At 41.1% G+C, this 15,148-nt stretch overlaps 1 protein-coding gene across 1 annotated transcript; it reads left to right on the top strand.

Annotated features, from left to right (window-relative positions):
- The first annotated feature begins 4,971 nt into the window (after window positions 1–4,971).
- Window positions 4,972–9,722, top strand: pdcb (phosducin b). The gene is made up of 5 exons (XM_063500402.1): window positions 4,972–5,110; window positions 6,011–6,083; window positions 6,242–6,303; window positions 8,031–8,179; window positions 8,348–9,722. The coding sequence occupies exons 3-5, from the start codon at window positions 6,258–6,260 to the stop codon at window positions 8,861–8,863; spliced, it is 711 nt and encodes a 236-aa protein (XP_063356472.1). The 5' UTR covers window positions 4,972–5,110; window positions 6,011–6,083; window positions 6,242–6,257; the 3' UTR covers window positions 8,864–9,722.
- The last annotated feature ends 5,426 nt before the right edge of the window (window positions 9,723–15,148 follow it).

Genomic DNA, 15,148 nt, shown 5'->3' with positions numbered 1-15,148 from the left:
CTATCCAGCTGATGAAAACATCATTTTTGCTTTTAATATTTAAATGGCCGATAGCCTCGGGAAAAGCCGTTGCTTCCTTCCTATCTCAGGAATGCAAACATGACCGAGTAACCTGAGTAATATGCAGGTAGAGGGACTCCTTTATCCTGCCCACAGCACCGGACACAAGAGAGATCTCTTACATCTATTACATAAAACCAGCAACACTCCACACCTTCATGTTGCTCTTCATGCCTCAGTGATACGTAAAGACCATGTTACTGGGAAACCGCAGCATAGAGGTATGTAAAGCGTTAGCTGAAACCATACTGCGGTGGGAGAGGCAAGATGACGCATACGATTGTTTTGTTTACTCCTGGTCTCTATTTTATTATTTTCCCACCTGCCACTGAAACCTAAAAACATCAATCTGATGTGCCTTTTAAATGACCCGGCGCCTGGCATGCTGGTAGGTGTAAATGCGTATTTATAAACCAAACAAAAGCATGGCGGCTTTGGCGCGTCATGAAGAAATAAGGAGCCAGGATGTTTCTGGAGTTGAACTGTGAAGAGGTTGGGGGGGTTTTTTTGTTAAATTTTTCAACATTTTCGTTGTTATTTTACCAAACCGCAATATCACAAAACACAAAATGCGAGAGGACTGGGCAAAAATAAGTCAATAAAATGTTATTCTGCATTAAAAGCAAAAGAAATGATGTAAGGGTACGAGGCAAAGAAAATCTATGTTAAATAAGTGGGTGCATATGCAACTTTATGTGCAGCTGTATATGCAACCTATGGAATCTAAAACCTTATTTTTAGTTCTCAGAAAAGTAGGTTACGTTATTTACTCTTCTAAGACTACGTGGTGAAGGAGAACCAGCTGTACTTAATGATTTGCCTGTGTTAAATACAATTTTCAAATATCGACAGAAACAGAAATATTCTTCCTGTTGGTCGCAAGTAAGAAATGCTGTGAGGAATTCAGCTGGAGAACTGTGAAAAAAGCTAATGAGAAAAACCGTCTCCATCCTTACAGGCTTTGAAAGTCAAATGAATTAGGATGAAGGCTGACCTCTAGTGTTCAAGAGCTGTCTCGACTTGTCTTGACCTTTTACAGCCAAGGGAAGCGATCCAATTAACGATGATATAACAGAGCCACTGAATCAGGCATGTGCACAGTTAGATCCCTGGTAGTGTTCAATCACCTGCTCTTTTAGCCTCCCATTTGATAAGTGAATTTTTTTATTTGTATTTCAGTATTTCATATTTTAATTTTATATTTAGACCATGGCATCAGGTCCCAATTAAGTGGAGTGGACAGTGGAGGAAATTTCAGTGGTACAAGCATGATGAAAGAATACATCGTAGCTTCCTGCTCAGTGATCGTATCTACTTCCTTTTCTATCCCTTTGAAGAGGTGAGGCTCCATAAATATTAAAGAGGTGAGTATTACTTCCCAGGTGCAGTGATGAGATAGAAGAAAATAAACTGTAGAAAACTAAACAGAAGAAAGAAGAAGAGAAATAACAATTTTAACATAAACCAGTGACACACTCCAGGGCCTGATCAACCCTGGCAGGGCCTCCTTGGATGAGGGTGTCTAGTGATAATGGCCGAAACACCCGATGAATTCAAAGGCCCACTACTGACGATGTGTCCCAAATTTTAATATGATAAGCTTGATCACATCTCTAATCCCTAAACCTAACCAAGGAAGGAAAATGGCAGATTAGTTTGGGTGAAAGACCGAAAGTTGAGGCACACAACGATGTGTGCAGCTGGTAAAGTTTCTGGGCTGCCTTTCCTCATAACAGCCGTCCCTCAAGAGTCTCTCCATTTAAAGCAATGCAGTATCAGGGACTGTAACATCTAGTCCTTTTACTGCATCTGATTCACTAACTGTCCTCCATCTGTCCCCATCTTCTCAACACGCTCTCTTCACTCGTTAGCACATTTCCATCTCTATCCTCAATCCTTAATCAGTACAGTCATTTTCTCCTTCATCAGTATCTACCCTCACATACCCTCACTTTCAGCCTTTGTCACTTCTTACTTTGCTGTACATCTAGCCTCCCAACACCTACTTTAATCATGTCCCTGATGATCCCACTTTTTCTTCACTAACCTCTTCCTTTGAATCATTTCCTATACTTCCTCACTCATCTGGTAACTCTTACCACCCAGAGCCTGTCTTGGCATCACGCTTAACTCAACTTTCCTCCTTCTGCTTCCAACATTTAATCCTTGCCCCCACCTTCGCTTGCTGCCTTTTCTCGACTTCCAAAGCCAAAGCTGCTATCCGATGCTGCCTAACGTTATTCTCCCCGGACAGCAAACTTACTCTCTCCTGTCGCTTTCAGTTTGCACCTTCTGCCTAAGTTGTAGTCCCCTGGTGTGCACCTCCCTACACTCTTCTGTCACCCGATCTCAGCTATTGTTTTGGTTTTCACAAAATCCACGACCACCATTTCTCTCCCTAGCACCATACATACCCAACAGCCCCTCATCACCCCTGTTCCCTTCACCTACACGTTCATTAAAGTCTTCTGATCCAATCTACCAGTCAACCACGATCCAGTCTAACACTCTTCAGTTACACGACTTTATTCATGTACCGTTCCTTTAACGTTACCCCTACTCCAATTCTACATCTACGCCACGATGAACAACTTGACTCCACCTCCAGAGCTCCCACCCTTGCTTCTCTTCCACCTGGTCTCCTGCACACACACCTTATCTACCTTCCATTTCTCCATCATATCAGCCAACGCTCTCCTTTACCACTCATAGTCCCTACATTTAAAGCCTCTAGTCTAACCTCCACACTCCCGCTTTTCTTTCCCTCTCTGCCTCTGAATCTTCTTCCATTACTCTTATTTTGTCTTCAGCCAACAGTAACACAGTTTACACCTTCTAATGTGGGCCAACAACATCAGATGCAGTCATTGTTAACTCTTCCCCAGCCGATCCAGTATGGAAATCCTAATCTTCCATGTCGTAGTTGGCAAAGATTTTCCACCAGATGCCCTTCCTGACAAAACCCTCCACATTTATCCAGGCTTGGACCCAGAGCTAGCAGTACACTGGCAGTATGCTATTATGTTAGCCATTACACAATGAGAAGATCCATTTGGGTAATTTGTATTTTTCATTATTAAAATGAGAAAAAACTAAATACATATAAGGTTTGCAGTGGGCTGTTTGACCTTGTGCTCATTACAAGAATTCAACTGAAAGCACATTTTCTCACAAAAGTTACTAAAAAAAACACATTAGAAAACTTGCACAGTTGTTGACGTTAATAATAGTCACTGCTCTTTTTTTAGAACCTTCAGATAGATAGATAGCTGCTGCTGACAGACAGTTTTAGCACAAAAGGTGCAAAATAATCAGCCGAATTCCACTGTAAGCAACCCGGGCTTATCGAGTGACTGAGAATAATGGAACCCCACCTGACATGCATGCTCTGTGTGCCTAAATAAAAAAGTCCAGTAATCCCTTAAGCCAATAAAGACAGGACACAGACGCAGAGACGAAGGACAAAAGTCAAACACGGTTGCAGAAAATATCGTGTGGGTGTGGCGAGCATTTGCCCTTCCTAAATGCGCTGCAGTGATTCAGCACTCAGGGAACGGAAAGCTTACAGTGATGCATGAAGGCAAAGAGTGCAAAGAGGTGATTCCTTCTCGCACGTAAACTTGCGAAACTATAAAACTTGAAAGGTGCAGTTCCTGCATTTATGTTGCTCTGAAGGGAAACAAATACCCTGTGAAGATAATGATATTCAGATGCTTTGGGCGGATGAGCAAAGTTCAACTGCAATGGAAAGTAAATGTGTTTACTAAAATACTTTTTCCACTTAAAGTGTTTACCATTTTTACGTCACTGTGTGTCACCAGTTTACTGCGTAATGTTGTTGTTTAGGGATCGGTAACAAGCACTCGTATTTGGGAAAATATAAAAAGGGATAAAATTTGCTTTGTTATCCATATAAACGTCCTTCAGATTAGTTATATTTTAATATTGAGGAACAGATGTATACATTCTTAAACCAAAGGAAATCACGTCTTCCTCTTTTGTCGCTTAAAAGCGGAAATTCTTGAGCTGTGGAGACATGCAAGGAGACAACACGCATTACATTACAAAACTATAACAAGAATTTAGGTTTTATAAGCTCGTACTGAACTCTGACTTTCACTCTGTCTTAACTTGAAGAACTTAATTACCTAACCACACAACTTTTACAGTTGTCTCTGCTTTGTTCTTACTACTTGTGTTTCTTAATATTCTCAGTATTTCTTACTTGGTTATAACCAGTGAATAAAACAGGATCACAGGTAGAGGCTTTTAATTTGTTGACATTGTTTTTTGGGGGGGTTTACCTCAAAATAAAATTTTACATAATTTTGAAACACAACTACCAATCTACATGTGAGGGAAATCTAGGTTTTAGAAATGAGTGAGTGGGATTTTTGTGTGGAAAACAGTCGGGAAGCACATGACAAAGCATATCACTAGATATTCCCCACCCTTAGCTAGCGGTGTTTTGTGTTTTGAAAGATTCCCGTCATGTGTTTCGTGTGAAGCTCTATGCCTGGAAGAACTTTGAATTCCAGACAGGATCACTTTATTTGAAAGTTCATCTTGGGGATATGGTGCTTTTCCTCGAGTTAACTCTTAATGCGCTGTTCATAAAAAATGCAACACAGTGGCTCTTGTGTACTGCTCTTGAATAGGGATGGCTCTTATCAGCTGCCTGATCAAGTGATGCATTAAATGTGCGATATGGGGGGAAAAAAGAAAAGAAGCTTTTTAAAAAAGAAACTTTTTTCTTTCTGTTTTTTGTCATTCTCTCTCTTTCTTCATCGAGTGTAGTCAGGCCTTTATCAAGTCGAGTCTTCTAATTGCTGAGGTGAAATCCTCTTAGGATCTGCGCTCTATTTCTGTTCGGTCTACAGGGTTGCTTTTGAAATCTCCATTAGACCAATTTCATTGGCTGGAATAGACACACGCATGCACGCAAAACACACACCGTCCAGCAACAGATAGCTCAGTGAAGTGACTGAGTGGAGATCAGTGCAAGGTTATCTGCTGCTACAAAGGGAGGACCTCACTGTGACCGTGGGAGGTAAGACGACCTTTGTTAATAATGCAGTAAAAACTCACACAGGCGGGTTTAGAAATGTGAAGTTGAGTTTTGAAAGAAATCATTTAAAGTATACGAGCTATTTGGCCGGTGTGTTTTGCTTACATACACAGACTTTGGGGCCCTTTTTATGTTTCATGTGTATAATTTACATTATGTTACCACATTCTGTATCTGAGGGGCTGTTTTTGTTTATTCTTGTTTAGTTTCTTCGATGACTTAAAGTAAAAGCTTCTGCGCAGAACAAACACAAACAAAGAGTTCATTCTGTCGGTGCTGAGTTTAGTCACGGGTCTGTGACTAATTGGAAGTCAGATGGTTACGAGACGTCTATTTCTCACCAACACACAGACAGAGAAACAGACCTACAATAATAATAATAACAACAATAATAATAATAATAACAATAATAATAATGATAACAAGTATAGGCTGTTTACCTAGCTCCATTTGCTAATGCTAGAGCTAATCACAGAAAATTACGTCTTGCAAACTGTGACTTAGACCTGCAGTCATAAAGATCATTATCCCAGATGAGCATTGTGATTGCATACAGGAAGTAGGACTGCACTACCTGGAACCCTGGGGACAGATCATTTAATCCAATCAGATATTGGCTACAGCATAGGGGTGGATGTAGGCCAACCTACCTGTGCAAACAGCAGCATCACAGAGACATTAGGAAGCAGTGCGAAGGTCAAAAGTTTAGCAAGAAGGCAATTTTACCAGTATTTGCACTAAGAATATATTTGCAATAAGAATATGCTAATACATCTAAATGTGTAGTTTCTGTTGCACTCACACATCTGTTTTAATCACTAAATTTGCAGCATCATTGTGATTGTGTAATCTTGTGTTTATGACTGTGTTTCATGATTTTAGTGGCCACTTTCATCAGCTCATTCTTCAAGCAGTAGCTTTAAGGACTTACAGCAAGCACGCAAGTCTGCCGCAGGTCAGTAATCCTCTTAGACTGCATTAATTCAATTAAAAATCGTGGAAGTCACCGGATATCCAGTAGCAGTGACTCTAAATCTGTTGCAGTGACAACCAAAACATTATCTAAATCATTAATGGCGCCATGTCGGCATTTTCTCGATTTTCGTCCTCCAGCTAACCAACCAGGAAAATGTCTGAGCGACTGATTGACTTGGAAGAGACCGCGACCCACACAGGTGAGGTGACATGGCGTTTAAAACCTCACACAAAAACTGACACTTTGTGTTTATGGTGTTTTCACAAACACTATAAGATTGTTCATCAAGAAAATAGTTTTTAGAGTAAAAAAAGCAGAGCGAAGTGTAAATCTGCAGAGTCTGGGCACTTCAGCCTCACGTCCACCACTTCACCAGCAACCTGATAAAGATTAAGGTCGGGCTGTGGCTCAAACACAACCTAACGCAACCTGACATGGGTTAGGATGTGTTTGAGTCACATGGTTAACAAGCATATCTTAAGAAATTAGGACATGCTACTGTTCAAATTAAATCTCAAGCATGAATTTTGGTGTCACAGTTCTCCGGTCATAAACATTTCCAATCTACCACACGGACGATTCTATAAAACTGGGTCGTGTGTGTGTGTGTTAAACTGAAGTGTAGAAGAGTTTGCTGACACTCTTGCACATCTTTTTAAATAAAATTCTCTGTGGATGTTTTTTTTATTGTTTGCAAATCAAACTTTAAACAAACCATCAGTACGGTGGCCCTGAGAGGCCAAACGGACTGGAACTTAAGAAAACACCAGCAATAAGAAAAACGCTGCAAAAGCACACAAAACACAGCGGAATTAGGAAAAAAGAAAACAAAAATAGGAAAAAAAACATTTCCAAAAGCACAGGGGAAGTGTTTCTGGGGAGACAATAACCCGACGGACCAGTTGCAGGACCAGTTGCTAAGAACTGCACTGAGAGACACTTAAAAGAAGTGGAGGATCTGTCAGTTTTGTGAGGAAAGAAAAGATGAGACGTGTGTTAGCCTAACTATTAGCCTAAAAATCAGTCATCAGTATTATATGTGGCTGTAGCTCAGGTGGCAGAGCAGGTCAGCCACTAACCAGCAGGTCGGTGGTTCGATCCCAGGCTGCTCCAGGTTGCATGCCAAATATCCTTGGGCAAGATACTAACCCCATGTTTGCCTACTGGTGGTGGTCAGAGGGCCCGGTGGCGCCAGTGTCTGGCAGCCTCGCCTCTGTCAGCCACAGCTGATGGCAAGCTACAATGTAGCTTCACCAGTGTGTGAATGGGTGAATGTAGTGTGAAGCGCTTTGGGGTCCTTAGGGACTAAGTAAAGTGCTACAAATGCAGGCCATTTACCATATGAATGATGAGATTAAAACACTTACCAACATGTTTTGGTTCCTGCAGCTGGTCCGTCAGGTTATTGTCCCCACAAACACTTCCCTTGTGCTTTTGGAAATCAGTTTTTTCCTATTTCCGTTTTTGTTTTTCTATTTCCGTTGTGTTTTGTGTGCTTTTGCAGCATTTTTTTATTGCTGGTGTTTTCTTAAGTTGCAGACCGTTTGGCCTCTCAGGGCCACCGTACATCAGTGACCTGGAGGATTGTAAGACGTTAACAGATGCTCTAATCTTCTTTTTATTATGCAACACTGAGGTAACTGGTACACTTCCTGTAAAAAGACACGCCTTATCCATAAGCGTGACCAGTGGTTTCAAAACATAAAATATATACGACATCACTGTTAAAACCAAGATTTTTATGACTGCTGCTTTATAAAACCACAGCTCCCACACGCAGGACTGAGAGACATGAATTAAATCCTGTCTGTTGAAGCATCTGTCTTCCCACTTCTGTTTCATTCTCGCCACTCTGCGTTCATAAATAGTTTAGCACAGACATTAGTAATTTCCCTGAACACAAACAACTATCTGCTTTCTCCGTAGGCCCCAAAGGGGTGATCAATGACTGGAGGAGGTTTAAGTTGGAAAGCATGGACCAAGAAAACTTGAATCCTGCAAAAAGGGAACTGCTGAGACAAATGTCATCCCCCAGCAGAGCAAAAGATACCTCCAGAGCAAACCTTAACCGCAAGGTATGACACAGCGCTAGTTCCCACAGCGCTAAACCAGTTCTTAACTCTGATGTGTAGGAAATTGTAGAAATTCTTGGGAGTTATTTTAGAAAACTTTAGCCTCAAGCAGCAAATGCACATAAATATCAACCCAAAAATGTAACTACTGTTTTAATACACTTCCTTCAGATGAGTGTCCAAGAGTATGAACTGCTTAAGGAGGAGGATGAAGGATGTCTAAAGACCTACAGAAAGCGGTGCATGCAAGAGATGCATGACAAGCTCAGCTTTGGGCCAAAGTTTGAAGGCGTGTATGACCTGGACAGTGGAGAGGCTTTCCTAGAAGTTATTGAAAAGGAGCATCACAGCACGGTTGTGGTTGTGCACATCTACAAGAATGGGATTAAAGGCTGCGAGGCACTCAACAGCTGCCTTGACTGCCTGGCCACTGAGTATCCCACCGTAAAGTTCTGCAGGATTGACGCCGTCGCCTCCGGTGCCGCCGAGCGCTTCTCGGATGAATATTTACCCACGCTGCTCGTGTACAAAGCTGGAGAGCTACTGGGAAACTTCCTGTCCTGCACACAGCATCTAAATGAGGAATTCTTTGCTACTGACGTGGAGGGTTTCCTCAACAGCTACGGCCTGTTGCCAGAGAAAGAGCTGCCTCAGATGGAAGACGATGAAGAGAACGACATAGAGTAAATGAAGAGTTTGGCTGCTGATGAAGAACCGAAGGAAGAAAGATCTAAGAAAGACAGTTACATTAAAATATGAAAATATCGCGCTGGGTTTCAATAAATAGGCAAGCGTAACATCTCCACCAGCGCTCTAGTGTTTTGGGATTGTTATCTAAAGGAAAAAATTGACATCCAGTTGATGACGAAACATCAGTGACCCAGATATGGGTGCTTCAGAATATGGGCGTGACAGTTACGGTAATGTGAGGAGAGCAGCTTTTATTAATACAATATATATAAATATATATATTTAGAGAGAGAGAGAGCAAGAGAGAGAGAGCACAACTCCCCTCACCACTACCCCGATACAAGCCAAAACTGTAACACTGACTCCAACGCTGTATCTACTTGTAAAAATAATGATTAATAGGGTTTTTTGTAGTTTTTATATTCGATTCAATTGAGGTTTACACAGGCTGCTTGTAAAAAATCAGGGTTTGTACAAACAGACATCCCCAAATGTGTTACACGTGTATATTCGATGTATCCCTGATGCTCTGACAACATTTAAAAACAGAGGAAGTAAGAAAAAGATCAACTTTTCACAGCTTCATTTTCATCACTGTGATCATAGATGGGTTCATTCATGTCTGCGCAGGTCATACTGTGAATTTGAAACAAATGAAGGAAGTCACAAAAAAGGAAATGGTTAATGTTGGGGTTCCTGTGTGTAATCTTACCCCACAAGTCGTGACTCAGCACAGTGTCGAAATCATCGCATTTAAAGTTGCTCACATCAGGTTTCCCTTTAACCTTTGTATTAGTATTTAAGTAAACATACTCCTGTCAGTCATAATAACAATAATAATAAAAAATCGAATGTTTGCCATTGCATTTCATTCATACACGATATAGATTTGGGGTTTTTAATGGCAGGGTGAGAATGCTCACCACTGTGGCCAGGAAGTCGCTGATGGAGTCCGCAACATCTTGCATTAGTAGTTCATGTTCTTGTGGTTATAAAGTAGTGAGTTTGGGCTTTTTCGAATTGTAGAAATTGCACGTTCCATTTGTGGCTCAAAGAGGAAGTAAAATTAGGATTTCAAATGTGTTTAAGCCTTCGGACAGAGCGAGGTTTTTCTCCATTTTCCATTCATACTTAGTAAAACTAAAATACAGTGAAATTTCACACAATTTCACACATTTTTTTGAGTCTATATTGAACCTAAGCAGCAGAGGATCTCTTCAGAATTTGCCAGGAGATGAAGCCAAGAATTTTACTCTGTCATCTGACGACTTTTTTTCTTTTTCCTTCACTCCACCACCTCTGCCTACACTCCAGACACTTAAACCCTTTAGTTTAAGTGAGTGCACTTTGCGTAGATTAAAAGGCCTGGTTTAAATACTCTCGAGTTTAGTAACTCATCTTCTTGAAGTGAAGTAAAATTTTCAAAAAGGGATCAGAAAAAGAAAGTTTTCAAAAGTTTGCATAAGGTTACGGTTAAATCTAGCGTGCAGACAGATGCTGTCACATGTATAATAACTTCATCTGTATCGAAGCACAGACTTGACTCGCCCGTGACCCCCTGAACTCCTGGCATGCTGAAACCACAACTTAATTTTTTATTTTCCTTTTCAGTGATGACTTGCAATAACCCACAATTTAATTTGCAGTGAGCTAAATCAAACAGCCTGTAGGAAACAAGCTTTGTCATGAAGTAGATAATGGGATCATATAAATTCTTATGGAAGGTAAGTGTTTTTGTGTTATTATGTGTGTATTTTTGAGACGCAGTTCGCCTCTTAAAGCTCAGACAGCCTCCAGACAGAGGTTTCCTCCATCTTGTCGTAAATTTATCATAACTATATTATCATACTTACTTTAACTTATAATCAAATCATTAAAACCACATTTTGGGAACAACACTTGAGAAAATAGAGAAGCTTTATAGAAATAAGACACATTTACCGTTCATGCTTCCTTCTTCTCAAAAGGCCGTCCTTAGTTTACTGCTTTTCTTTCCGCTTTTACTACATTTATCGTTTTCATTTATCAGACTTGTTTTTTAATCTTCTGTCCACCAATGATTCAACAATCTTCTGTCTGGCTTTTTAATTTTTCTAATGCAAAAGTAAAGTCACTGTTTCAGAAGACCACTCGCATTTTTCTCTTTCAGGCTAAATAAGCCAGAACAGAGGACATCTGACGCTAACTCCTTGACTGAAAAGCAGGAGCGTCGGTTAATATTCCTCAGTACATGACTGGCGTGCGTGTATCTGAAAAGGCGGCAGTTTTATGTGTTTCTAGGAAAGTTCATCCATGTGTGTTATCATTTAATGCGATGCTTCGACTCCATAACAGTTTGAGAAAAAGTTGAAGAGGTCCCCTGGAGAACTTACCCATGTCGTCAGAGTTATGCACTGACTCGGAGGTACAGTTTACCTTTGGACTATGAAGCTCTAATATGCTCACCAAGTGACACCACCGGTCCCAGTTACTGGAGTATCGCACCAAATTGTCCTGAATGCACTCAAACACTAAAATGGTTTAACAGCAAACACCTTCTATTCTTTTTTTCCCCCCACTGTATTTTACTGATTTTATTGTTTTTAAAGGATGAGACTCATCTATGGAATCAGTTTGTTAGATGTGTGTTAACACAAAAAACAAACACAGCATATCTGCAAAAACACTTCTTGCTAACTGTCAAGCATGGCGGCGGAGGGGTGATGAGTTGGGTTTGATTTACAGCCACAGGACTTGGGCACCTTGGAGTCACTGAATCATGTATGAAATCCTCTGTCCAATTTCAGATACAAAATTTAGCTGAAACTGGATCACGTGACAGGACAAATGACCACAAGCACAGCAGTGATGACCATTTCAGACTCAAGACTTCAACAGAGATCTGTGCACAAACAAATGCCCGTAGATCTTGCTGGTAAAGATGGTCCCACAACCTAATGTATCATGGATGAATCAGGTTAATTGAATTGGTAGGTTTCATGCTGTAAGGCAGGGGTGGGGAACTCCAGGCCTCGTGGGCCGGTGTCCTGCAGGTTTTAGATCTCACCCTGGGTCAACACACCTGAATGACGTGATTAGTTCATTACCAGGCCTCTGGAGACCTTCAAGACGTGTTGATGAGGTCATTTAGCCATTTAAATCAGCTGTGTTGGTTCAAGGACACATCTAAAAGCTGCAGGACACCGGCTCTCGAGACCTGGAGTTGCCTACCCCTGCTGTAAGGCAAAAAAAAGGGTTAAATTTGACTAATAGGGGCCACACTTTATTTGTTGTAGGTTTTGTAGCTTTAGTGATATAGAGATTTGGAAAAGAACGTCCAAGCTTATTTCAAACTTTCTGAGGTGAGGGGGGGTTGTGGCTTCCTTAGGGGGAAATTACATTAGTCTCTTATATAATTGCCTGTAAGAAGGATTTCTAATGAATACTGAAGCCAGAGCTGCCAAACTGTTACACACTTATAAATATTCCTCTAAGGATCTACATGTGTTTGCTATTCAACAGTAGCGCATCTCGCATGACTTGCATAGCCTCTAGCTGGTATTGCATCATTTTTACACCATAGCGTCTCTATCAAAATCTTTTTGATACTTTCCACAGAAGCCATTGGAGCAGAAAGTGGTTCGGGGTGCCCAAACACGTCAGCAAGTCTCGACTACTACAGCACTGTTTACAAACAGGACAGCCATCGACTTCCCAATAATATGGTGCAATGTTTAAGTCACACTTTAGTCAGTCTACAACCATCTATTCCTGGCTTTTGGGTACAAGTGAGTGAGGCAGAAGCCACAGTGAGTAATCTTGGAAGAGCTGAGGAAAGATCTTTTTAACGCCATTAAGAAATGAGAGGGTATATTTTACCTCGATGCTTATCTGAAGGATCGGCCTCACATGAGCTGAGTGTCCTGAATAACTGCAGAGTGAAGTCCAGAAAAACATTTACACAGATACAGTAAGTCTTTGCTCTTGGAAAAGACCCCATACATGACCTGACTCACCGCTCCACTCAAACAAATGTTTATCTCACTGTTTACCCATGCTCCGACCACCTGATTCCACCCCCATTCTGACATTTCGGTCCCCCTTTGTTTATACTCGTTCGCTAATTGGAACACTTTTTTGTGCTTTTTTTATGTTTGGAGTCTTGGAAAGCCCAGCTGTCGCGCTCTAGTTCACCCACATAAAAAACAGTTTAACTGAGGTGATGTCATGACACAGCAGGACACCCGGTTGGAAGCACGCTTGACCAAATATGGACACCGGATGTTAGGGAGATGACATAACTGCGAGCCGTGCTCACTGCCTGTAAGAAAACCTATTTTAAGTAATGTTGTTTATATATGTTGTTAAGATCCTCGTGACTCATGAAGGTCAGCGATGAAGTGATGATGTGAGTGTTGGGCCTGGTGAGCTTTCAGTACAAACAAGGGGCAACTTTTTGAACGTGTGGAATAAAGTGCAATGTAATGCAACCGCCACAGCAACACAGCCTCACAGAACGTGATTGTTGTTACCAAAACAAAGGTGGGGGGAGCAAACTTTTCAAAGAAATGGGGAAGATAGAGGATGGAGGACTCAGTGGAGGATGAGAATGAGTAACACAGCTGGAACGGCTGCAGAAAAATAAATTACAGTGCACAGGAAGCTCCCACCTCCTACTTTTGGGTTGGTCCTATTGATGCTTCACACGCTAGGCTCACTTTACTGAATGAAAGGACCGAAACTTGAAAAAATGTCAAGGATGGTGTAAGAGATGAGTGGCTAGATTTCCAAAAGATTAACTTGCTGCAAAGTTCTTTTGAAGTACTCTCACCTTTGATGGATTTAAGTAAATGTACCCGTAACCATGAATCACATCTGTTTAAATTCAAACACCACAGGCTGGAGTGTCCATGCTCCTGCCTTTAATGCTGATGACAAGTCCTGACAACTGTCGGTATGGTTGACTCAGATTAAGAGGTTTTCACTGTAATGTTGCTGCAGCTTACTGTACGCGTTGGTATCCAGGCGTGACAGCAGACTGTCAGAAAATAGCTCCGCTGCCTGCAGCAAAAGTTTGCCTTAAAACTTCTCGTGTTCACGCTTTTGTCTCATGGAAGTCTCATTTTCATTATGAACCAACAAGCCACTGAGGTATTTGTCCAACTAGTCTCAACAATTTCTGAATACCAACAAGGTTTATGTCACAAAGGGACACAGTAAAATGTCTGAAACTGAGACTTTCCACCCAAGAGCACTAAGTGAAAGTGTAAGTGGCTGTGTAACAAAAGAAAGGAAAAAAACACACAGCTGCACACATAAAAAGAAATCGTTCACACTTCAACCTTTTACAATTAATTAAATGTGCTGTGTAATATGGAGCATGAAGTTATGAAGGGTGTAGCTGAAAGATAAGATTAGCTCTGTGGCTGAGAGACATCATTGCTTCTGTACGGAGCAGAGGAATCACATTTATAAAGATATTCAAGTTATTACTGTAAATCCATAAGGACACAAAGCAAAACTTGCATGTGCATCATAATAGGCAGCTAGCTAGATCGATAGATACACAGATTACATGTACAATTTCCATGTAATTTTGTTATATGAGTGAAATGGTAAAATGGTAAATGGCTTGTATTTGTATAGCGCTTTACACGTTCAGTCATCCACCCATTCACACACACATTCACACACTGGTGATGGCAAGCTGCATTGTAGCCACAGCCGCCCTGGGGCGCACTGACAGACATATGAGTGAAATATAAAACTTTAAATTTAATGGAATCTATTCAAATATAATCTGTACACATTCAGTTTCCATCTAACACAACGTCCTTAATGATTAATTGTTTGAATAAATAAACCTTTGATTTCATATGTTTCAGCTGCATTTTATTATCATTATTATTTATTTTAAAATTGTTGGTCCATGTTTCTAAGTGCCAACGATTGTTTTTTAAGTGTAGAAGTTTAACACCTATCAAGACCCACACCTTTTTATAAATCCATCTATCCATTCGCTTCTGCTTATCCTTTTCAGGGTCGTGGGGGGCGCTGGAGCCTATCCCAGCTGTCATAGGGCGAGAGGCGGGGTACACCCTGGACAGGTCGCCAGTCTGTCGCAGGGCTAACACACAGGGACAGACAACCATTCGCACTCACATTCACACCTATGGGCAATTTAGAATTTTCAGTTAACGTATCCCCACGAAGTGCATGTCTTTGGACTGTGGGAGGAAGCCGGAGTACCCGGGGAGAACCCACGCAAACACGGGAACATGCAAAGTCCGCACAGAAAGACCC

This window comes from Pelmatolapia mariae, linkage group LG17 (assembly GCF_036321145.2).
Source record: "Pelmatolapia mariae isolate MD_Pm_ZW linkage group LG17, Pm_UMD_F_2, whole genome shotgun sequence".
NCBI lineage: Eukaryota > Metazoa > Chordata > Actinopteri > Cichliformes > Cichlidae > Pelmatolapia > Pelmatolapia mariae.
The sequence above is the reverse complement of the archived record's forward strand: the minus strand, read 5'-3'. Positions and strand labels throughout refer to the sequence as shown.